Source organism: Asterias rubens, chromosome 6, assembly GCF_902459465.1.
Source record: "Asterias rubens chromosome 6, eAstRub1.3, whole genome shotgun sequence".
NCBI lineage: Eukaryota > Metazoa > Echinodermata > Asteroidea > Forcipulatida > Asteriidae > Asterias > Asterias rubens.
The window spans coordinates 5,128,295-5,153,138 of NC_047067.1; the positions used below are offsets into that span (position 1 = coordinate 5,128,295).

General features: G+C 36.3%; 1 protein-coding gene across 1 annotated transcript in view; it reads right to left on the reverse strand.

Annotated features, from left to right (window-relative positions):
• Positions 1-24,631, reverse strand: part of LOC117291290 (neuron navigator 3-like) — a 46,371-nt gene extending 21,740 nt beyond the window's left edge. Inside the window, exons 1-2 of the mRNA XM_033772924.1 lie at positions 24,525-24,631; positions 23,618-23,670 (exon numbers count right to left, since the gene is read on the reverse strand). Coding sequence (XP_033628815.1) covers positions 23,618-23,620 — 3 coding nt within the window. The 5' untranslated portion in view covers positions 23,621-23,670; positions 24,525-24,631. The remainder of the gene's footprint in view (positions 1-23,617; positions 23,671-24,524) is intronic.
• Positions 24,632-24,844: the final 213 nt, after the last annotated feature.

The following is a 24,844-nucleotide window of genomic DNA, read 5'->3' on the forward strand; positions in this document are numbered from 1 at the left end:
AAATGAATTAAATTGTAATTTAATTGACCTGTTATGATTCGAGAATGGTCAACAATGGATGGTCAACAATGGAGTGACTTTGTTGTATTTCCAAGAAAGCAAAATATCACACAAAGGGTTTTTATAGCGTGAAGTGGACTTGAAATCTGTGCAAATTGGTCTGCAAATAAATAACAAACTTGACATAATTATATGCTGTGTATGTGGTTCTGCGTAAAGATTACAATGGTTTTCCCCCATTAAGTTATGGCTTTTACTGTAAATTTGAATTGTTATTCACATTTGAATAATACTTTTGTGTTTTTTTGTCTAATTGTTATTTTTATTGGTGTATTCTTAAATTTTGTTTTAAATAATTCTTATTCAGTTCTAATGCTTTTATAAACACAAAGATTCCTGGGTGATATTTACAGCACCGATTTCATCTTACATAATACCAACGTAGATTTAAGGTCACATGGCGTCTTCATCACAAATTGTGCATTTCTTGTATAAATTTTGGTGTTATTCACAGTGCTTTTTCGTCTCATCCTTGTATTGCATGCTAGACCACACCACATTTTATACACAGCATTACAAAAAAAACTCGTAGTGGAAGCTAGAATACAATCTGTACAGTTTGTTTATTGTTTAGTTCTATCCTCTAAACAAAACTTCTTTCATGATAAAACAAAACATATTTTCCTTGGAGAAATTTGTTGAACATAGAATAATTTACCGTTTAATGGAACATTCCATCTTTCAACTCACGAAAATATTCTCACCATTGCACTCATAAACATTTATTATTAGTATAATATAACTCTGTAGTCCACTTCACACCAAAGGATAGTCAAAACATAGTAACCAAGGAAATACCACAAAGTGCAAACAACGAAAGACTGCCCGAAAGGGGCACCTTCAAGAAGTCAAATATGTGTAGTCTTACTAGAGTGTAAAGTTGAATATAATTGGATTATTTGGTTATATAGGATGCTACATGGATGGAGGCCGATCATTCCCTTTAAAGGTATTACATCAGGACTCCAAGATGGATATAGAAATCTTGAGGAAAATTTGAGCTGCTCATCTGACTTGGGGGAATTCTTGTCCTTCAGACACACACAGAGAATACGTAATTCCATCGGCCAGGTGCTCCTTGCAGCACTAGGCATCGGGGCTTGATGTGAATAATCTAATGTGACTCCCGGCTAACAGAGCAGAGTTGAAGAAACAGAGAGAATTTTTTACAAAGACGCATCTTAAGATGCTCTGAGATGGTTTCCATTGTAAGAAGATACTCGGGAAACTGAAAGCTGAGCGGGACACCATTTCTTTGGCGATGGAGGGCAGGGGGGAGGTAGGGGAAGTATACTTAGGAAGAATGCGAAGCCTTAATACTGTAATCCTAACATTAGCTGCCGGCGAAACAAAACAGCGGTGGAATAAAAACTTATGTTTTTCGTTTTGAAATAACAAGGCGGGGATGGGGAATTTATCACCTCCTCCTTGATGAATTTAAATACAAGCCGACAAAAAATTTCACTAGAAAACTTAATGCTAATCCCGTAAGTAGGTAATGGTAAAACAGGGTTGAATAAAAGTACAGGGGGGTTTTAGGCAGTGGGGTTAATCATGGAGGAATCCCATGGGTTGATGAAGTGGGGTGGACTGCCAATTTTGTTCCTTTGGTAATGTAACTGAAGCCTATGGTTCACAGAAGAAGCCACTCATTTTGTAAAAAAATATCTGCCACTGGCTTAGGATGCAGTACATCAGAGAGGAAAATTAATATCACGGACGACTAAGGAATTGTGGCATGGGAACAAAGATGAAAAACTTAATACTGTAATCCAAAAAGTACTTGTTGGTTATGAAGTATCGATGTAGACTAACTTTTCTTTGTAATGAGGTGGTAGATGGAAGAAGCAAAGACACTGTTTTTTATAAAGTAGCTTCCGGCTAAAGGAGACACATTGAAAAGGGGGAAAAAAATAGAGTACTTTAAGGATGTGTGGATGATGAGGAGGAGGAAGAAGTGTGGGACTGAAGGAGCAGACTGAAGTGATGATGTCTTGGAGAGGAGAAGAGATTTGACGAGTGGGGTGCCTCTATGGGGAGGGATTACAGACGATGAATCTAATCTTGTCTTGAGAGAGATGGGATGATGAAAGGGTACAAGATTCACTACATTTTTTGTTTTATTTTTAAACAAGAAGAGGGAAATTGAAGGGCGAGTCGGTGTATCCTGACTCTTGAGGAAAGGTTTACTTTGAAAGATAGGAGAGGCAATAGACAGTGACTTTTGACCATTATGAGATGGATACGATATCGATGATGGTAATCAAAGTAAAGTAAGGACGGACAAGATGAGGGGGAAACAATATCCGCTCATCGAATCGACTTGGGTTAATTTTGTTTGTGCGTAAAATGTTTATAAGAGCTAACAAACAAACTGGTGAACAGAAATAGATCACTACAGTGACAAGTGCTGTCTTGACTACTCAAAAGGGTTTTGGTACCTTTTGTAGAACTTTTTTTCGGACCATGACATCAATCTCTACTCACACTGTGAATGTAATATAATTTACCTGTAGAAATTTCATTAGAAGTTTTTGAGAAAAAAAGTGAAAATCACAGAGCAATGTTTATTCAGGAGAGTCGCATGAAATTGTTTATTCCTTTCTCAAAAAGTAAAGCACATCAGCAAGTGATATTTTACGGGAAGCTTTATCTTTAAACCGTGTAAGTTTAATGTCTATCTGTGGACGTTTGCGTTTTGTGTCATACAAAAAGTGCCCAAACCCTTGAAGCTCCTTCGTAAGTAGGTAAGTTTATACAAGGAGAATTTTGTTGTTAACAATGGATAAATATTGGCTGGTTTGGTGTATTTTCAAAAAGACTCGATCAAGTTCTGTAAGCAGAAGAGTGAGGTTAACACTTTCAATCTGCAACAGCATGTAACACGAGAACGATAAAACGATCAGACAAAAATTGGTTCTCTTTGAATGTCACCTAAATTGACAACATGCATCATCTGACAGCCATCACTTTATGACTACTCTGGGGTAGATTTAAGTGTCTTGTATATACATCTTTACGACACTCCAGCGACTAGCTCATTGGAAGCTCAGCTTCATAACATTAACAAGATGCATGTGGATGGGTTTGTCGGGAAAGGGGGCCTGTGATGTGGTAATGTAAAGGCTATCCTCCAGGGAATATGTGGTCATTTTGAATCTGTAGTAACCTTGACAGTTAAATAGTTCAAGCCTTGTAGGTTGTCTGGTTGAACATATCATACATTTGAGATGGTTTGATAACTGAAGTGGTAACACAATACTATGGTTACAAAATGATCACAATTGACACTTTAGAAGCTTATTATGAAGCTGAATATACAAATGTACATTATCTGGAATGATAATCAGCTAGCAATACTCGCCCAAACAGAGAGTGTTTTGAACATTTGTGATTAATATATACAGCAGGCCTGGAATTTGATCTTTGAGAGGCAAGGCAAGTTTTATTTTGCAAAGGGCACTTCCATTTGGCAATCTTAAAGTATGGAAAATGTTTGAAGGGGCAGCAAAGTCAAGACCACAGAAGCAAGACCTATAGGCCATGTTATGCCAGACCTGCAACAGGCAAAGGGCGGGTTTAAGTTACCTCAATTTCATGGCATACACTAATAAAGTCCTTGCATTGCATATGGTTGAAAGACACTAAATACAATCTCAGTTCTAAACACAAAGTCCAAATGCAAACACTTCACAAGGCTAAATCTTCTTAGACCTAGTGATGATGATGATAAAGATGTACAATACATGGTAGAAAAATTAGCCCAACAGCTGTCAGAATCACCCTTAAGGAACTAAGAGACAAACGACTGTCATTCCATCATTACGATTGAATCAATTCAACAGGGTATTCGGAGAACCGAGTAGTAGGGTGGAAGCAAAAATAGCCACAAGCCCGGACGAGTTTTTCAAGTTCCTTCGACCATACCAATTGAGCCTGGAGGAAGATGCCGTGACGGCTCTAAAAAACAAGGGAAACATTTGATGACATTCACAGGTGAGGAGCAAGAAAAGTTTCCTAAAGGTATCAATACATTTTACTGGCATTTGGCACATCACAAGACAGCTCCAAGTAAACACTTACAAGGCCGTTTATATAAACGAGAGCAGTCACGTTGGCTTTAGAAGGGGGTGGGGTGGAGGCTAGCTTCGAAGGGGAAGGACTCGACAACTTCACCTAAAGGGCAAAACAATTATGAGGTTTCAGCGATCAAAAAGTTGTCAAGAAGATCTGATATGAATAGCAAGTGCACTCGACGATCATCATCAAAAAGTTCAAGTTTGCATCAAGCAAGAATTCTTTGGACAGAAGTTTGTTCTTGGGGGGGGGGGGATGTCGATGGGAAATTACGCTCAACTTGAAGCCAATTAAAACTGAAGTAAATATAAGCTGTGGAATGGGAAGCGATGGGGGTCTAGTGACATAACCCTTGGGGCTTGACTGTGATGATCACTAAAAGGGCAACATAACTGAACTATCATCTTGGACATGACATTTGGTACACCTGGAAAATGATAACTAATCACTGCATCTCAAATGCTTCAATCCCATCGAAGTAAATAATCACTCTGCGCTTAGCCAAACAGTTAGGAGGTAGCCCCAATCATTTTTGTCCATGAACTTTAGGTGTTACTATAATCTGAATAAGTAATAACCCTGCGCTAAGCCAGACAACAAGTTTAAAAAAAGTTGTATCCCTGAATTTTAGGTAGTGTTATAATCTTGGCTCTATGCTTTAATTCAAGGGAAGGCACACGTTTGGGAATTGTCAAAGACCAGTCTTCTCACTTGGTGTATCCCATCATAAGCACAAAATAACAAGCCTAAGAAAAATTGGGCTCAATCGGTCATCAAAGTTGCAAGAAAATTATGAAAGAAAAAACACCCTTGTTGGACGAATTTGTGTGCTTTCAGATAAGAATAAAAGACTTCTAGCTAGAAGTATTTTTTTATTTTAGTGAGACATTACCTCTTTCTAAAAAAACTACGTTACTTCAGAGGGAGTTGTTTCCCACAATGTTTTATAATATCAATAGCTCTCCAATGATCGTTACCAAGTCAGTGTTTAAGTTAATATTTGTTTTGAGTAACTACCAAACGTGTACCTTCCCTTCAAGAATACAACAAAACTATTCCATATCACATAGCAATACTAAATCAAAGTACAAGGGAATGTTAATGCAATATGGTATACAAAGGTATGTGCTTGCCTACTCCTCTGAAATTTCATTCAACCTTTAAGTTAAATATGGGTAAAAACCAAAATGAGTATAACCTTCAAGTTGTCGCAAGATTAACAAAAAATAAAACAACCAAAGAGCAGGACCCCTTATGAAGACCCTAAAACAACAACATAGTTGCAGACATGGAGCTAAGTGCTTTGGTTGAATCATAACCTATATCCATGGCTAAGAAAACACATTAGAGAATCAGCTGAAATACCTATCGGATTAACATGAGTTATAAGTGTGTATCAAGGCTATCCTGCTGTGTGGATGTAACATGTAACATTTTTAATGAGAGGCCAGGCATACCTAATCAAGGTCTTTCATTACTCACACAATCTTGGCTTAATTTCTGGTCAACAGAAAATACTGCTTAGCGAATTTCTGCTTAGCACAAATAAGAAGGGTACCAGTCACAGATGGTTAGTGACATGGTATTTTGGCTGTTTACCTTATTATGGTGCTAAGCTACTTTGTGTGCTTGAGCAGCTCTATAATTGGGCCCAGGTGTTGCAAGGCAGAATATGTTTTGGATTTTGTTTTTAAAAGCATACAATATGACACGTAATTCTGTTCAGTGTAATGTGTAAAGCTTGTTTAGAGGCGAAAACTCCAATCAAAATTTGACAAACAATAATTCAAAATGTATTAATAATTTTGATTAAAAAGTGAAAAGTTTGATTAATGAAGAAAACTTAATTTAAAAAAGTAAATAAGATAAGAATGGGAAGATTTATTTTAGGATAATTAGTTTTGATAATTTTTTAGGCTGCATCTGTCATGATCTTCATTTATGAAGATTGTCTTCTCTTCTTAATTCCTACCCGGGTCGCATTCTGGTCATTTTAATAATAAAAAATAATAATTTAATAATAATGGTCGGGCGATGATTCCTTCATTGACAAAATTGACAAATCTATCCACAAAGAAACTTCTCTTTCAATTTAGCAATCTATTTATCACATGAAGTCTGCAATGAGGAATAATCTTCCCAAAAACAAGCCGTTATCCAACATTCTGTTATTTTGCTACATGACTCAAAAAGCAAAAAGCCTTGTCAGATTTGATTACAAAAAACGCAATTTCACCCTTCTTGGGTAATTTAAGAAGTACATGACTTCAAGCACTGGCCTTGAGATTGAGAGCACGTCTTAAAGGATTAAATAGCAAGTTTTGCAACGAATACATTTCTTTTCAATAGTCAGTATAAGACTTAGGAATAATTCAAGGATCAAAATGAGGAACTTACTAAGAACATAAGTTTTAAGCTTTGTCATAAACTATTTCATGGATTGGGAGCAAGGATTTGTGTATAGATCATTTCAATCTTAAAACTTACTCTTTTGATGTGCAGAATTGCTACAAGATCGGTAAGCAAATATAAATGTTCACAAATTTTTCACATTAAACCTACACCCTAATCTTTTGTTTTTGCTAGAAGTACTTCAGTCTTTAAGAAATAACTAAAACATTTTTGATCTCACAAGTCTAAAATCTGATGTTTGAAAACAGTATAAACATTTGATGTTTTTTGTTCTATTTTTTGTTCTCTTTTTTCTCTACTTTCTTGTGACTTTAATAACCGATTGAGTTTAAACCTTCACAGATTTGTTTATTCAATGTAAACGTCACACAAAGATCAGATCCTGGTCTTTAACGATTACCATTGCATTAATCCCAATGGTGAACGTTGAAACGCCTTTAAAACCTCAAATTTTGAATTCTGTAAAAGTAATGATATTACATGTAATATCAGAGGATGCATTACACCTACTATCAGAGACAGACAAGCTGAACACACAGTAACCTTGACAGTGGGGGAGCATACATAAGCAGGATCTCTTTCTTTAAGGTGTCACAGGGCGACAGCAAAAAAATACATGATTGATGTGTGATGGGAGGTTAAAATTTGCCATTCATATCAGGCTAGTCCCGTTGAGGCCAGGAGAGAGAGGACCATGGTGTCAGAAGGTGAAATTGTAATTAACCACTGCTCCGGCAAACCATCTGAGGGTTATTTTCTTCCGATTGTACGGATTGTATGTTTTATTTCGATAGAAAGTGTTGCCAACTCAAGCTCACTTTATCTACATTATCCTCTCGGCAATTAATATCAGAGAGATAGAGAGAAGAGCTATCCCTTCCCCCTGCACAAAACACCTGCGTTGAATTTCCAATAATTGATGAAAATAATATGATTAAAACTTTGTTGGTTTGTCTGACTCTTGTTATTAGTAGCAGCCATCCAAGGGCATCAGTTTTATTTTGAATTTATTCATGAGGAAAATATGTTCATGTTTCAAAATATAATTTCATCTACAAAAAATGCCTGCCCTTCAATGTAGTTTTGTTCATGAACTATTTCTAGGCCTTTTTAGTTTGGTTAGCGTTCTGTTTTGGTGGGTTTTTTTTTGCATGGAGTATCCACCACGAACCCTGCTTTTTTATCTTGTCTATCCACTCTAGTATTTTCCTTAAGATATTATACTTTCGGCAAGTAGTGGACATTAAAGTTACATTAAATTAAACGCTTCTTTTGTGTATACTATGAATGAAACTCTGAAATCATATCCCTGTATCAATCTCAATGAAGCAAATTTATACAAGAAAGTTGCCTGGTGGTCCACTTTTTAAAATGCAAATTAATTGTTTTTTGACTCAATACTATGCAGCGTTCTTCCCATTTAATCCTCCATGCTCCAACATAAACAGCCAACAGTTTTTATAGTGAAGGTTTTTTGATCTAGGATGGCCAGTTGACCTGTCAGGGTTGCCCATCAGGGAGAAACAAACCATCCCGCTGTACTTTGTCTCTTAATAAAAGTAATTTGATTCTGAACGATGTGTTCTTGATCTGAAATATAAGGTCTCCATGAATGGAGGGAGGAATGGTCTGAGTAACGGCACGAGATGACACGCTCAATTCTCTCTGATTGGACGGGAGGTAAAACGGCACAAGATGATTGAGTTATACCTTCAGCGAACACAAATCACCGAAGGTTTGACAGCCTTCTAGTACGCGAATGGATGAATGAGAATTCTACGATGCTAGTTCATAATAAACGAACTCTCCATTCTACTATGTTTACATTAAAGTAGAACAAAAAATATATAAACAAAACGGCGTTGTTCGGACTAAATTACTCTGAAGAAATAAAAGCAAGTGAGAAACATTTGTTGAATCAATCAATGTTTGTATGTCGCTACTATGCACAATCCAAGTTCCATAAACATAATTCCCAAACAAAATTATTAAGAAGAGTGTAATTCAAGAATGTTTGACCGCTTTTCTGTATAGAAATGTGCATACAGGATTTCAATGCTCAATGTTTATGCCAAGTTCATGTTTAAGAAAGTCTCTGTAATGAATAAAATACAATGTTCTGAAGCCCCAAAAAAGAAAGAATAAAAAAATAAAAAAAGGGCAGGTATTTCGGTACCAGACAAAATGTTAACATTGAAAAGAGGTACGGATCAAGTACACCAATATATTGTGCCTCGTCCATCTTGAATTTCAAGGGATATTACTGGATCCATCAATACCGTCACACTGTCATATTTTGTACGTGATATATTGCAGGATGAGTCAGCTGCTTACATCAATACACTGCCATAGAAACTCTCTGCGTTTGGTGAATAGTGCAGTGCTGGAGAGCCTTCACAATATGAAATCCTCTCTGATTGTAAAAAATTGAAGACGTATCAACGCAGAGGTTCTAACAATTGTGCAAAAGAACAGACAATGATGACATCATAACATCAAAACACTGCTATAGAAACTCTCTGCGTTTGCAGTGCAGTGGAGTGCTGAGGAGCCTGCACAATATGATATCTGACTGAAATCCTCTCTGATTGTGAGCAACTGTAGATGTTTCAAAGCAGAGGTTCTAACAATTGTTCAATGGAACACACAATATTAATTTTGGCTTTTTACTAGCACTGCATGGTACTTTCCCGAGTCCTGTGAAAAAAATATCACAGGCATATTACTCGGGTGGGATTCAAACCCACGACCCTTACAATTCTAAAGCAGTGTCTTACCAACTAGACAACCAAGATTGCCCGGTAGCTAGAGGCAGTTTGAATTCTATAGGAACACACAATGATGAAACCCTTGCAATTATATGAACTGACAGTCAAATCAAAGTCAAACTTTACTTTGGTTAATTTCAGACAAAACAAATTGCCATGATCATAATGAAAAAATTACTGCAGTATCAATCATCCAGAGACAAATTTCCATCCAATCCTTTCATTAAAAAAAAGGTGATGTTTTAATCAATCAAACTCTAATATCGCATATGGTTTGACCTACAAGATGGCGACTTTCATAGCAGCAAATCTTCCACTAAATGTCCTCCTTTGACAGCATGGCACCGCATCTTGTCAAGATCTTAAAGTCCCATCCTCCTCCTTCACAAGTAATCACATGTATTCTGCTGCAACTCAAAGCATCTTTGCTGAATGGAAAATCCTTGATGTTTTTAAGAGAGCCTCTTTGAGCTGTCAACGCTGTACTATCAATGAAAGCCAAGGGCTTTTGTCAGAACTTATAGCTCGCGCTAACCGTCATGAAATCAATTCTTGTTTAAATGAATCAAAAACTTATAATAGCTTGCTTTGAATGAATGGGTAAATAATCTTAAAATTGTCAAAGAGCACTTTAGATTTAAGTGCTTTTATGTCTGAGTAGACGTGTGAAATGACAAACGCTTTGCTCTTTGTAATATTTTTAAATGTTAAATTGTTGTAATTCACCCTTTGTGCTGCGAGGTTGCAGTTTTTTTTAATAAACCCTATTTTTATCTATCTATCTTTGTTTTCATAGGGAACAAATAATTTAATAGATTGTTTTACCCATATACACCGGTGTATCTTAGCACTGTATACTCAGTATTTTCCCGAGTTCTGTGGAAAAAGTCACGGGCATTTCACTTTTTGAAGAAAAAAAAATCTGAAATAACTTAATCATGCAGTTCTAATTTTTAATTGGGATAAAACAAAAATTAAAAAACAAGCAAGCATACCTTTAAAAATTTGTACAATTGTCATAGTTTCTTTTCATGGGGGAGGAAGATTTAAGAATCCTAAAATAATGTTGATGTCTAGAAACTTGTCCAGTATTTTTCAACATGGCCACTCCTTTTCCATCAACGAATCACATAGCCAAATAATTTGTAAATAAGTTTGCAATTGTGCAATTTAATCATGATGGAAAAATGTTGAATTTTGAACCTTTCACAAAACCTTGTTTTCCTGCCTTGACACCGCCCTAAACATTTTTGAAACTTTTTCCCAGGGTTTTGGAACAACAAATTTGGGGATTAGCTGCCAATGAAGCAGAAATGTTAAACCCTAAAGTAAAGTCTGAATCCCAACAAGTGCATAATAACACTGAAGTCTGTGACAGAAGGCAGGGTCACTGTACTATTCCATATCAGTATCAGGGATGAAACATCAAACCAAAATATTAAGTGCAAAACGCTTGACGATGTTTATGACAATTCTTTTTACAACCCTTCTTTACTACCCATAACTCCCACTCATTATTATATGACTTCAAATAATTCTCACTATCTAAAGGGCTTGAATTGTACACCAGACCACAGGCCCGAGGCCAGTAGTTTTAGTGTTGGGCCAGTAAACAAATGACTGGACAAGTCCAACGGTCTTGCATTTATTTTATTTATTTTTACTATATATTTTTTTATAAGAGTACCTATGAACTCTTGTGTAAAATCGTAATCAAATGTTGACTTTGAATCTAATCTTACAGAAACCTTTCACCGCTGTAGCAAATGAAGTATTAATACCCATAAAGACAAATGAGATCAATCTTCTTTTTACAAGTCTTGAACCAGTGCTTGTCCAAATAAAAACAGTTAACTTATGTTAAGCTGTGTCATTACATTTTTGATTTATTTTTATATTTTGATTTTGGTCTTGTAAAAATAATTCTGGGCCAATAAATTTGTTGAGTAACACGCCCTGTAGTCTTGTGGATTTATCCCTGAATTTGAGCCCTGTATCTTCTGTCAACAAGGGTCATGTGGTCACATACCACAGGTGGATGAAGTAAATACTACAAAGTACAAACACTACTAAGCAATAGGCCAACAAGATTAGCTTTTCAAACTCACCCACATGTGACTTCAAGCAAGTATATTCACCTCAAAAAATATTGCAAAACTCACTGATGGATTACAAATTGTCAAAAAGTATATAAAGAACCAATATTCTGGGTCAAGGGTGCAGTTTTTGAAATTTTGCTTGGGTAAAAAATGCGCAGGTGGACGAGGAAATATGGTTTTTATTTTTCCACTCTGGGTCGCGTTCAAGCGGGCACGAAGCTGTATACAACTGTCGAGTATTGACTTTTGTTATTGTTCAATGTTTACGGAACAGTCTCACCCACAGGCGTGGGTTGTATTTATTTTTAAGGGGAATATTAATATCCACACTATAAATTATCTAGAATTGCATCAAGACAAATTCATGTCCATTTGAATAATTCATGGTGGAAAAGATCTATACTACTGAGAGGTATCTGGTTTCCTATCTTGCATATTCAAATAGTGTTCATAATTTAGTCATCTATGGGGGCCTGACTAATCTTTCTCCATGCCTCAATTCTGTCCTATATTGCTTACCACTAAATTTCTGCTCCCAGGAGCCAACTTAACAGCGATGCTTAGTGGTAAGCACATTTTCGTGCTAACTAAAGCCTAAGCATATTTCACAGGTTAGAAAGAAAATTAGGCGCTCACCATGAACTTGAATTATTACATGTATGTCATTCATTTTCAAACAGTAAGCACCGGAAGTTTTTTTGAGGGCTTACGGTTAGCAGCCATGAAATGGAAACTCCTGCAGTAAGTACAATGTTTGAAGTTAAGTAGCTGTTTGAAATTGGTCCCGATGCTGTAACAGAAAGTTATGTTCTAGTAAAGATGTCCCACCCAAAAGGAAAAGTTCACTCAAATTTGTCATAATTTGCAGATTGTCAATCGATTTGAAAACCACATATGAAAGTACTTTTTTAGAATTTAAATGCCAAGGTTGCTTTTCAATGAACCTTATCATTTATTGACTCGGATCATTTTAATTGGATAATCTCGTAAATACCATCCGTGCACTTTCCCTTCCAACAGGAGAATTTACAAACATATCAATGACTCACGCTCCACTGAACTTGAACATGTTTTTTCATAAATTTGGTGTTTTAGTTGTACTTTCTTTACAAATGGAACAAAAACATATTTATATTTTGAAAACAAAATCATGCTTGGATGACCGAACCAAATAAGTTTGACATGTGTTCTTCGAAATTTATACTGTTGCTGGGCATGGTCACAAAAACAAAAATTCGCACAGAAATATTGGACAAAACAGAAAGGTTGTTGGGTGTGATATGAAACTTTCTGTTAAACCAAAAAAAGGTGGATGGTTAATTGTTTTAACATCCTCCCTCTAGCAATGAAATCATTGTAATTTCTTAATTTTGGATAGAATGAAGATAATGTGACGGGAACAGAGAGTGTAAATAACAAAATTTGTTCTCAAAAACTTGGTTTAAAAAAGGGTCTCCAGTCTTTTTTTTAGTAAATCAATGAGAAGAAAACTCAGTCCTGATGCGTCTTTTTTTTTTTTTAAGCGCAAGGGCACTGAGGCATTTTCTCTCTAGGAGGAAATTTGAAGTTTCCATTGGAACATTTCAAGGGGCACCAAGGCAAACAACCAGAGGCAAAATTGAGGCAACTGCCGTCATGAAATATCAGGCCTGCATAAGACATGAAATGATGAACTGGCATTTTACATCTGCTACAATGTATATTGAGAAATAAACAAAGTTATCAAAAGTATGCTCACTCAGCTGTAATAGTCATGGCCAAACAAACAAACCAAAATGTGTAAACAAGTCACGACTCCTAGCTTTGACATTCTCTTTTTAACATGAATTTCAAATAATTTCAGTGTAAATAAATACTGGTATTAAAGACACAGGACACTGTTGGCAATTGTCAAAGAACAGTTTTTTCACTTGATTTATCTGAACATATGCGTAAAATAACAAACCTGTGAAAATTTGAGCCAAAGGTCGTCGAAGTTGCGAGATAATAATGAAAGAAAAAACACCCTTGTCACACAAAGTTGTGTGCTTTCAGATGCTTGATTTCGAGACCTCAAAATTTAATTCTGGGGTCTCAAAACCAAATTCGTGGAAAATTACTTCTTTTCGAAAACTATGTTACTTCAGAGGGAGCTGTTTCTCAACAGCTCCCCCTGTAAGGTTTTATGTTAATAATTATTTTGAGTAGTTACCAAGAGTGTCCACTGCCTTTAAGTAATTTTAGAAAAAGCCCTTAATAAGACAAGGGTTATCTCATAAAAAAACTATCATGTTATCAAATATATGTTTATACATACAAATATTTCAACAATGTAAACTTGGAAGCTTGGAATGGGTGTATCACTAGCATCAGTAAAAAATAAATCGCAAAATTGGGTCAAGGACAATTTGTTTGTTTTTGTTTATCACAACATCATTTTCCCCCCAAAACATGCTCATAAATAAATGCCATGGAAATATACACAAGATGAGAAGTCCTTTTTCCCACTGACACATTAAGATGAGTTATATTATAATAAATTAATAATTATAATTACTGTGCTTTCATATCAAGACCCTGCCTGTACCTATCACCCGCACAGTCAAATTTTATGAATGAGAGATCAAACTGAAGAAATCATCGTAAACATACCTGACAGTGTAAACAAATCGTAGTGTCTTACTTCAACAAATAAAAAAAAAATCCACAGATCTGCTGAAAATTCCCCGGCCGTGGAGAACCTATTGATCTAACGCAAAAGTATATATCCAGCAAGTTGCACACACGGCTGGAACCGAACATAAGCCTCGTCCATGCCTGATGGCAATGTGTGCAGAAACTAATATGCTGCAGTACTGTCCAGTTGGTGTGTAGTCATAGTAGCTACACTAGACATGTATACACAATGACTGGATGTACCATGGCACGTGCGGGATCTGTGGGAGTTCGCGTGGCTATAATGGGGGTAACCCCCCCCCCCCCTTGCAGGTCATGAATTATTCATGAAGTGGGTTGGTTCTACCTGAAGGCCATCTTGCCTGCTGCTGATGCATTTGTCATATGAGTTTGTCTCTCTCTCTCGCTGAGAAGGGAAACGAATTAGCATCGAGTGGGGGAATGGATTTTTATGTAGAAAAAGAAAGTACCTTTTAGACGAGCTTCAAATTATCGGATGATTGTTATTGTTTCATTTTGGGGAATTGGAAGTAGAGTAAGAAAGCAAATTGACAACTTGGACTCTTTAATTATAATACATTAAGACTGTTAATGCATAGTGCAAGGACTTAAGACAATTTATAACACATCAACCAGGCTTAAATTGAATTTGAAATCTACTCTTATTCATGAGGTAAAACAAATCCCATTAACTTACACACTAAAAGATGTACTTTTACTTAACAATATTTGGTTTACTAAATCTACTCACTCATACTGTACATGTTATAAATCACTAATGACCTAATAATAAAATCTTATGGTGTGAGTAATTAACAGTAAGACTATGTAACGCCTCGTGAAAAAAATGGCACTATTTAAAAAGAGAGAACTGACATTAACAGCGAGGATAAACAAAACGTTGTTAGCCTTGGTATCAATGTGATGTGAACACCTTGAGAATAGGCTTATTTTGCGCAAAGTAGACCCTAGTTAGGTGTTGAAATGTTCAGGGCCCAATTTCATAGAGCTGCTAAGCACTAAAATTTGCTTAGCATGAAATTTCTTCCTTGATAAAAACAGGATTACCAACAAAATTTCCATTTGATGAATATTACCTGCTACTGGTATTCAGCTGTTGTTGGCTTATCCTGAAAACCACATGGAAATTTGGTTGGAAAACCTGTTTTTATGAAGGCAAAAATTTCATGCTTAGCAAATTTTTGTGCTTAGCAGCTCTATGAAATTGGGCCCACGTGAAAATTCACGTATCTGTATGTATTTGATGAGCCAATAAAACAAGCTGTGAATATTTGTGGCAAGGAGTGCCTTGTTTTTTGGTAAAGACTGTAAACAAAAAATCAAACCATTGTCTTTTGGACAGAATGGCGTAAAAAATATAAACGTAAAATCAGAGCAATTGTTTGTCTGCTACCATTGCAGATCATAATCATCAACTGACATCCAATCAAACCTACTGAATTGCTATTCATTCAACATTTCATTGACCTCGTATAATATGATTAGACACTCAACTGGGCATCTTCAATGGCGGTTTACAGATGCACCCCTTGTTTAGCATTCTCACATCACAACTACAAATAATAGCTAGTGGTGTGTGTGTGGTCGAGCAGTAAATTATAGCGAACCAGGAAATCAATGGTGTGTTCTCGGCACCTTTAGCATTGGGATGAATTACGTAAGAGGGAAAGGGCCCGACAAATTGTAATGAATCGATTCTTGAATACTTTACAGCTTGTCTACGTGTCTGGAAGATAAATGGCTAAATAAATGAGCTATTTAAATTCAGACAGGTTTTTTTTTCTTCTTCTCTTCAAACGTGATTATATACTATTTGGTTGATTGGACAGTGTAGAGAGCATTTCAGAGTTGTTTTTGAATATTCTGAATTTTGTGAGAGCAGCTGGGCAGAAAAATAGCTATAAGGAAATAACTTTTTAATACCAATTTAAAAGGTCACTTCCTATTACGAAAACACACATTACATAACAATCAAATAAATTATATTATCATCCCTTTTAAGCCTTAAAGGCAGGGTAAACTTTTGGTAATTGCCAAAAGACCAGTATCCTCACTTGGTGTACCCCAACATATGCATAAAATAAAAAACCTGTGAAAATTTTGAGCCCAATTGGTCATCAAAGTGTTGAGAAAATAATGAAAGAAAACCCCCCTTGTTGCAAAGAATTGTTTGCTTTCAGATGCCTGAGAAATGCTTAATATGCCTGAAGCCTCTCTCAGACTAAAATGGTGTGATTGAATTTGTTTTACTTTTTCTCTAAAACATACTTCGAAGGGGGGTCATTTTCTAACAATGTCTTCAGTGCTCTTCACCAAGTAATTAGTTTCTAGAGTCATTATATTTGTGGAGTCATTGACGAAGGTGTATACCCTCCCTTTAAATTTACATAAAATTGTTTTATCAGTTATCAATACCAGCAGGTTTCCTTTATATAGGTCTTACACTTTTGTTCTATTTTTTGCTGGGTTCGAGTTTCAACAACATCATGATAAATAAATCACAAGAAGCCCTTAAAAGATGCACGAATGCTACTTAGTCACCACAGAAAAAGCTAACGTTACTAAACAGGAAACTTCTGCGGCAACACCATATATATGAGAAGGATTTGAAACTGTGCATGGTAAAGATAAAATTTAGTAAGGTTTGCAGTAACACATGTACACCATTGCTTCTTTTCCGAGCCATACAACTCATAAGAAAGAAACTTCATTTACATGATGTAACTGTTAACGCAAACCCGAACAGATTTATTAAATAAAAAACTCATGGGCACATGTTCCGCACATTGCAATGGAGTTACTGTTCCGACATGGTTGTAGTACACATCTATCCCTAATGAGGACACCAGTCCTCCGGGGTACCAGCCAACGACAGAGTGTATCTCTCATCAGTAGATGTGTGGCAGCTTTAGCAGAAGAGCCGAGCTGAGAGAGAGATGCTTGGATCAGCAATTAATCAAACAAGGCCGTTATTTTAATAAACACAAATGCTTGTTTCTGATTGGGAACATTGTTTAAGTGCTAGTTGTTTCAATAAACAGTGAATGGTTTGGATTGAATGTGTGTTATGTTGATTCGTCATAATGTACACAGACAGACTATAACTGTGAAAATGTCTTCTACGCTAGTGCAGTAATCACAACAACAAAAATAGAAAATTGTGTTTCTTTAAAGATCTTTTGAAGGTTGAGTGTAACAGCTTCATTCTTAACTTTCACTAATTTAGTTTTCTTTATTTTAGATCAAATTTTAACAATTAATTTAAGGAAGGTTATACTTTTGGCAATTGTAGCCTTACAACGTTATGTATAAAATACAAACCTGTGAAGAATTGGGCTCAATTGGTCATCGAAATTGCAAGAAAATAATCCCCTTGTTGCATAGAGTTTTGTGCTTTCAGATGCCTGAAAATTTGACTTCTGGCCTGAAGCATCTGAGATTCTAAATTGTTTGTGAAAAATTACCCCTTTCTCTAAAACCACATTAATTTTACTTCAACTATTAATTCCTTAATAAAAAAGTTTGTCATTTCTAACAATGTTTATATAGCTATCGAGTGCTCTTTACTGAGTAAGTTTTTATGGTAGTTAGTTTTTTGTGATAATTAATTAAAGGAGGGCCCTTTTTTCTTTTTGCTTTTCAGTTTCTCAAAAATCTGCATAAAACTATAGAGAGAGCACTTTCTCTACGTTAAAACTGTCCCCACAAAATCACTTCCAACCTCTTGCCATTTTGTCTTTTCGGTTCAGGAATTTTGCAAGAGTTCACGATCAATGCCATAAAAGTATCAAGCTTTGTAACCCTCCTGGGTCCATAACAGCTGAACACGGCTGAAGGAGCATGAACTTCAAAGGCCACAAATGAAGACTGACATCCAGTAATTGTCATGAAATCTTTGTCCTCTCCTGGCAATTAAATACCCTCATTAAATTATTGTCCAGTAAATTTGAAGATAGTGATGGATGAAAGTGACTTTGGATGGGATGTTGGACGCATGGATCAACATCAATAGTATTATCATTTTTCTTCAAATGATTGTGTGACATCTCAAATTAAATTTATTGATGTAATAGGATATGGGGGAGGGGCTGGAAGAAAAAAAAACAACAAAAATCAAACACTTGTTTCTTCTTTCTATTTTGAAACATCTCCTAAGATCGGCTAAAGAAGATGATTCAATCTATCATATCCCTTTACTATAGACATGTTCAGATTTTAGATTATTATATTGGTTTTGTTGTGCTTTACCAAATGATTATAAAAGGGATATGGATTTGGTTTGATGAAAGTTACCTTGTGTGAGTTATTACTAGTTTACTTTTCTAGCAAATTAAACTTCTGTTGTAATTCCTGACACAACTCCTCACAAAGATCTTGACAAAACTCCTGACAAGATTCCTAGTAAGAATCCTGACAAAATTTGAGACAAAATTTTCGAAAGAACTCCCTACAAACAAAATTGACAAAAGTCAGGACAAAACTTCTGATAAAACTCCAAACAAAACTCCCAACAACCCGACCAAGATTTCAAAAGAACCTCTCACAAACCCCAAAACACTTGAGGTAAATCTTGGAACCAGTTCTCAAATAATACGAGTAGAACAGAACAGTCTGCTTTCTGCATCCAGGCCAAGAGCCTCTCAAACACCTCTCACTCTTCACTGAGTGATCTCAAATTGGATATGGAATGTACATCCAGGTCCGAATAAGGAAAAGGATTCTTAACATACAGCAAGCAGGACATCCCAGCACTGGGATGTGATGCCTTCTTAAAGGGTAGGTAGTTTGGGGGTATATTTTGAGGAGGTAAAAACATGTCAAAACACTGGGGGGGGGGGAGTTGGACCAGTTGGTAGTTGGTTATCTTATCCAATATCCTCAAAGATGCGAGACTTTAAGTTTCAATAATGCTCTAAATAAGTGGTTTTTGTACCCAAAAATGGCATATTACAAAAAATTGAAGAATACTTTTTTTAAATGGGGGTGTCAACCAATGTCCTTCCCCCTTTAACTTCATTCACCTGCTGTGTTACATAAATTGGGTTAGATCTGGTAATGGGGACTCTCCAGCATCCATGGGGTGCAAGGTTATTCTTCATACATCCAGGGTCCACAGATGGCCACTACTGTGAGATTTGAACTTTTTCTTGAAATTTATTTGTGAAATTTTGATTACAAACAGCCTTGTAGTGGTGTGATAATTGGTTTTGCTTGCTGGGCAAACAAGTTGAAGACAAAAAAAACTAATTACAGGCCTGGAATTTATCTTTGAAAGGGCAAGGGAATTTTCATTTTGCAGAGGGCACTTCCATTGGAAAGTCTTAAAGGGGAAACTTATGAAGGGGCACCAAGGCCAAGACTAGGGGCAACGATGACCATGGTCTCCATGGCCTGTGAGTAATTCCAGGCCTGTCATTATCTTGGTGAAATGATCTTCAGATTCTGAAAGCATAGTACAAACGTATTCAAAATATCCTGCCTGCCAACACGAAGCTGCTACATTTTTTGAGTAACTAGATTTTGCTAATTTGTAATTACCAACCATAGAAAGTTTGATTAAGATGTGATACATTTTAGCTAGTCATCTTTTTCTGCTGAGCAAAATCTTTTTGTGCTTAGCAACCGTTTCAACTTTCAATGAAATTGAGCACTAGATGCATATAAGGTTAAATTAAAACATCATTTTGTAACCCTGACCAAAATATAATTTTAGCCAAAAAAAAAAGTAGCAAGTGAAAAAAAGTAAATAAAAAACTCTTCTTGTTATTGCAGAGAAGAATTGTAGGTATATGAACTTCTTTGTAGAAAAGGCTCCAAGAAAAATTATTCTTGAGAGGAAAAGAGATACAGAAATGTCTAATAATTTCTTTTTTTATGCTTGAGGGGAAAACACAGCAATCTTCTTCAGTCTGACGGCAGACAGAGATCTTCTTGTAAGACAGAACATGCTAATAAAATACCGGGCAGGAAATTTGAGTATTTGTTGACTTCCCTGGTTGCCTGACAGCTTCTATGGAAAGGAATGCAGTTTTGATTGGTAGCCGCTGTGCATTATTTGTCCCCATCCTGTAAGGCCTGGGGGTAAACTGACTATTGAATAACGAAATACTGAAATTAAAAATTCATTATCGGTTTGTTTTCTAGATGTAAATTCAAAATATGAATATTTTAAAGGAATGGTTCTGGGTCTCCCATTATGGTGAAGCTATTTGTAGCCAAATTTAGACTGGAAGTTCAATTAGTCTGGTCCTGTTATGAATCTACGCGATGTCCCATGTCAATGATGGGTGTCAAAAAGTAAAAATGTTTAGTGAAGACTGCAGGGATATATTTTTTTATCCTCTCTGTATATTAAGAGGCAAAAAATAAAAAAAATTACAACAAAATCATTATTGTTTACTTTCGAATTCCAACATGTTGTCCATTGTTAGATGCTAGACAAATCGATATAAGAACAGGCCCATTCCACACCTGACTGCTCTCTTGAATAAGCAATAATTCTTTGTTTTTTTTACCTTGCTGTATGTACATACATACATGTTTCTGGTGCAATTGCTATTTATTTTATATTTAACTTGCCTCTTGCTGCATGCTCTTGTAGTACAACTGTTGTTTTTTTTCGTGCTTCTATTTATGATCTTTTAAATATTTAATTAATAGTAGCATTTAACAGAGTTTTTAGCAAGAGGTGTGTTATGCCTCCCTAGTGGAAAGTACTTTTGTATTTTAGTGTTTGAATATCTTGTATTTTATATATGTACTTAAATAAATATCTTTATATTTAAATGTTTTTCTGTAATTTAAAAAAATAGTATATGTATTTTCTTAAGCTCTGTAATTTTAAACGCAATTCAGCCTCTGGCTGCCAAGTTTGAATGTTTTTTTAATAAACCAATAATAATAATTATTTGTGCATATTGGCTCGATACTCTAGCTTGTGCCATGTGGAGAACCTTGATGTTCCTCACAGCAAGACATTCAATTGAAATAAGTTACACTGACTAGATTATATTATTCCTATAATAGGAGACTTTCCAACGCTAGGCGGCAGCAGACATACCGGGTAAATTTCCATTGTTTACGTAGTTCTGAACATGCGCATAATTCTGAGAACAATGGATTTACCCGGTAAGTCTGCTGCCCTCTATCATCCCAGAAAGTCTCCCATTAGGCACACTAGTGTACTCATCAAGCCTCATAGCCAGAGATGCCAAGTCCAGAGGCCAGCTATGTGTGAGATTTTTCAAAGCGCTCTGCCAAATTTTTGCTGAACCTGCTGGGAGAGCAAAAAAGTGCGCAATCTGCAAATTTGCGCTCTGTTTGTTTGGCAGCTCAAGTTGATGATTCTGATAAACTGTGGCAATCTGAAGATTGTGCAAATATTGTAGATTGCGTTTTGTACACACGAGTGCAATTTGGCAATGCATTGTCGTTAATTTTTTTTTTCTTCCCGGTCTGGCCCCAATGCGTGAGAAAATGGTTGCTGTGCGTGTGACCCTGAGACAGAGCCCAAATGCGTGAGTCTCACGCCTAATGCGTGAGACTTGGTAGGTCTGCATAGCTCAAGTCCAACATTTGGAATTTTGAGAAGAAAAAAAAAACGCAGCATAATGATCTACCCTTAACATCTCCCTTTAACTGCTTGATAGTATCGAGTCCTTGCTCCAATGATAGTATCATTGGTGTTGCTTTTAGAGCAAGGGAACATTCAGTCAGTCTTCAGGTGTGATGTTTAACAAGGTGCTGACAGGCATGGATGTAATATAGTAACCCAGATATGGATCAGATGTCATTACTTCATGTACTCCAATTACTGATTTGTGCTGGTATGGCAAGAATGTAGGTTCACCTTGCAACTTGCTAAGTTGTATTTGTACCTTGCTTAGCAGAATCTGGGCAGAGCCTGCACAAGGCCTTTGGCATTAATTCTGCAGATTTCTTAGAAGAGTGTTCAGTGTTCTAAGCAAATTCTAGGCTTGCTAAGCAGAGTCTATAGCTGTTTGCTTTACAGAATGTACAGCTTGCTTTAGCAGTATCTGGACATTGCTTAGAATGGTTGTAGATTGCTAAATGTTATAGTTTATTGGCAATTTTAACAACATTCGAAACCCTCAATATGCGAAAAAAGCAGGGGAGAAACAGCTATACCAATTTATGTTAATTTACACACATCGTGATTTGGTTCTTTACAAGTGGATATTTTCATGACATTGTTTTACCCATTTCTCAAAAACGACAGCACCTCAGCAACTAATATTTTAAGGTACGCTTTCTACTATTATTATCTTCAAACGATGTAAGTTTAATGTAAATCTGTGGACATTGTGTTTTGTGTTACAAAAGTACCCAAATCCTTGAAGGCTTTTCTACTTTTTAGGAGCTGCAGAAACCCTGAGTTTGTAGTCCAAAGTTTACTTAGCTGAGTCAATAGCAGCTAGAACCTGAGTCTGCTCCCACAATACAGAAAATCTCCGCTCAGATTCATAATAAGATTATGCTAAACAGGATGTGATGTTATAATAGGCATTACCATGGCAACTGTGAAAACCAAAGATGAGTTTTCTTAAATCAATCAATCCAAGGACTGAGCATAAATGCAATTTGGCTTTTACGTTTCTTTACACACACACACACAAAAACATAACAGTGCAGTAGCATAATAATACCATAATAGGCAGCCATCTGCGGCTATACCAGAGCAATAATGAAGAGCATTTGTAAATTCCTCACGGCATGGGAGTTTGAATCAATAAAACAGAGTTTCATAAAAAATTAATTATAATTCCATTGGGTTTAAATGGCAAACAAGTCTTGCCCGCTCCCATTTCCCCCAAGGTTTTACCTTGCAAAAGATGTTTCGATTAAAACAAAATAACCCGCCAATTTTCCATACTGAATCAGCTTCTGGGAAAAAAGCTTGTGTTTATATAAAACCAACCAATACTCAGGTACAAAAATAATTTAATTACACTAAAATCTTGGGTAGCATCTGTACAAATTTTCAGAATTGCAATAAAATCCTCCTCCTGGCACTGCCTCTTTCCTTTGGCCAAGTATGCAGAAAATTCTCAATGATTTTCGTTCCACTATATATCCTTATCCATTTATTTTTCATGTAGGCCTTTGCATAATTGTGATAACGCAAGGCTACACAATTGACAAAGTAATGATTTATGGATGCCAGCACGCTCTAAATGCATTCACTTTTCATACTAAGTGAGAAGATGTCCTCGAAACTGCTCTACTAAAGTGAGCCCTCTACAGTCCACACCTGGTTAGTCTGTGAGTCATTAACTTTTACCCAGCACCACTGTTCATATTTCAGGGTTAATAAATATTTCATGGTACAGCAAAGTTAGGAATTGGTTATAGCGCCCTCTTGTGTTTCCACTTGTCCATTTCTGTGGCAGTTTTGATAACAGCTTCTCGGGAGGGGGTGGAGGTTTGTTGAGATTAAAATTCTTTTTGAATCTTCTAGATTTTCTTCCCCAATGATAATTGAACAGCAATATGAAAGACACTCACCATCTGACTTGCAGTCCTAGGGCTTGGATAGATATCTGTGACCTTCGCATCGACTACATTGATAGAACAAAAAGCAATGATGCTGAATCAATTTAAATTCACAGTACTGTTTTCTCAATAACTAAAAACATACCAATCCTAGTTAAAAAATAACATCAAGCTAATGTGGATAAATTAATGCAGTTGTTTTGTTGTAGTCTCTTTACTCTCCCTACGTAAATATTCAATATACTGGACGATTCTGGCGGTTTCCCATTGGCTATCCATCTGTAAGCCCCTCCCATTTTTACCATATTTGGAGACTACTTACTGACAGCTTCAATCACTCAGGCTGTTCCACCAAGAGCACGCCATTGGTTCATCTGCAAGCCCCACCCATTTTTACCATAATATATAGAGAATACTTGCTGAAAACTTGAATCACCATCCCATTGGCTAAACCATCTATATTATAAACCCCACCCACTTTGACCATGAATACTTACTGACGGCCTCTATCACGTGTGCCAAAAGCATGCATGCCATTGGTTCATCAGCAAGCCTCGCCAATTTTTACCATAAAATACGGAGAATTCTTACTGAGAGCCTGAATCACTTGTGCCAAGAATATCCTATTGGTTGCAACCCTCTATACACCCCACCCACTTTGACCATTTTAGGTATGTATGAAATGAAACTTTGCATGGTGGAAATACAATACAGAAAGGTTTGCAGTAACACCATATAAAGATAAACTCTAAATGAGTTGGGGTGGTTCTGAAAAGAACTGTTTGTTTCAACTCGACTTTTGGATCAGTGTGCTCTGAGAATACATGTACTTACTGAAAGCCTGTATCACCATCCCATTGTAAACAACCATCTATAAACCCCGACCATTTTGACCATATTAGGTATGATGAATACTTACTGACTGCCTCTATCACTTGAGCCAAGAGCACCCCATTGGTTATATCCACCTGGAGGTCGGCTATGAGATTCTTCCTCCCTGCCTTCTCCAAGAAATGATTGGCCCAATCTGTGTAGATCTGGAAATTTAAAAAAAAATAAGTAGAAAAAAAAGGTTTATATCTCAATAGTAGGGATTTGTGACAGTATGAGTGCTTTGTTAAAGCCATTGGACACTTTCGGAACAGAAAAAACAAAAGTTCACAGATTTACAAATAACTTACAGGGTTTACAGAAGGTAATGGTGAAAGGCTTCTCTTGAAATATTATTCCATGAAATGC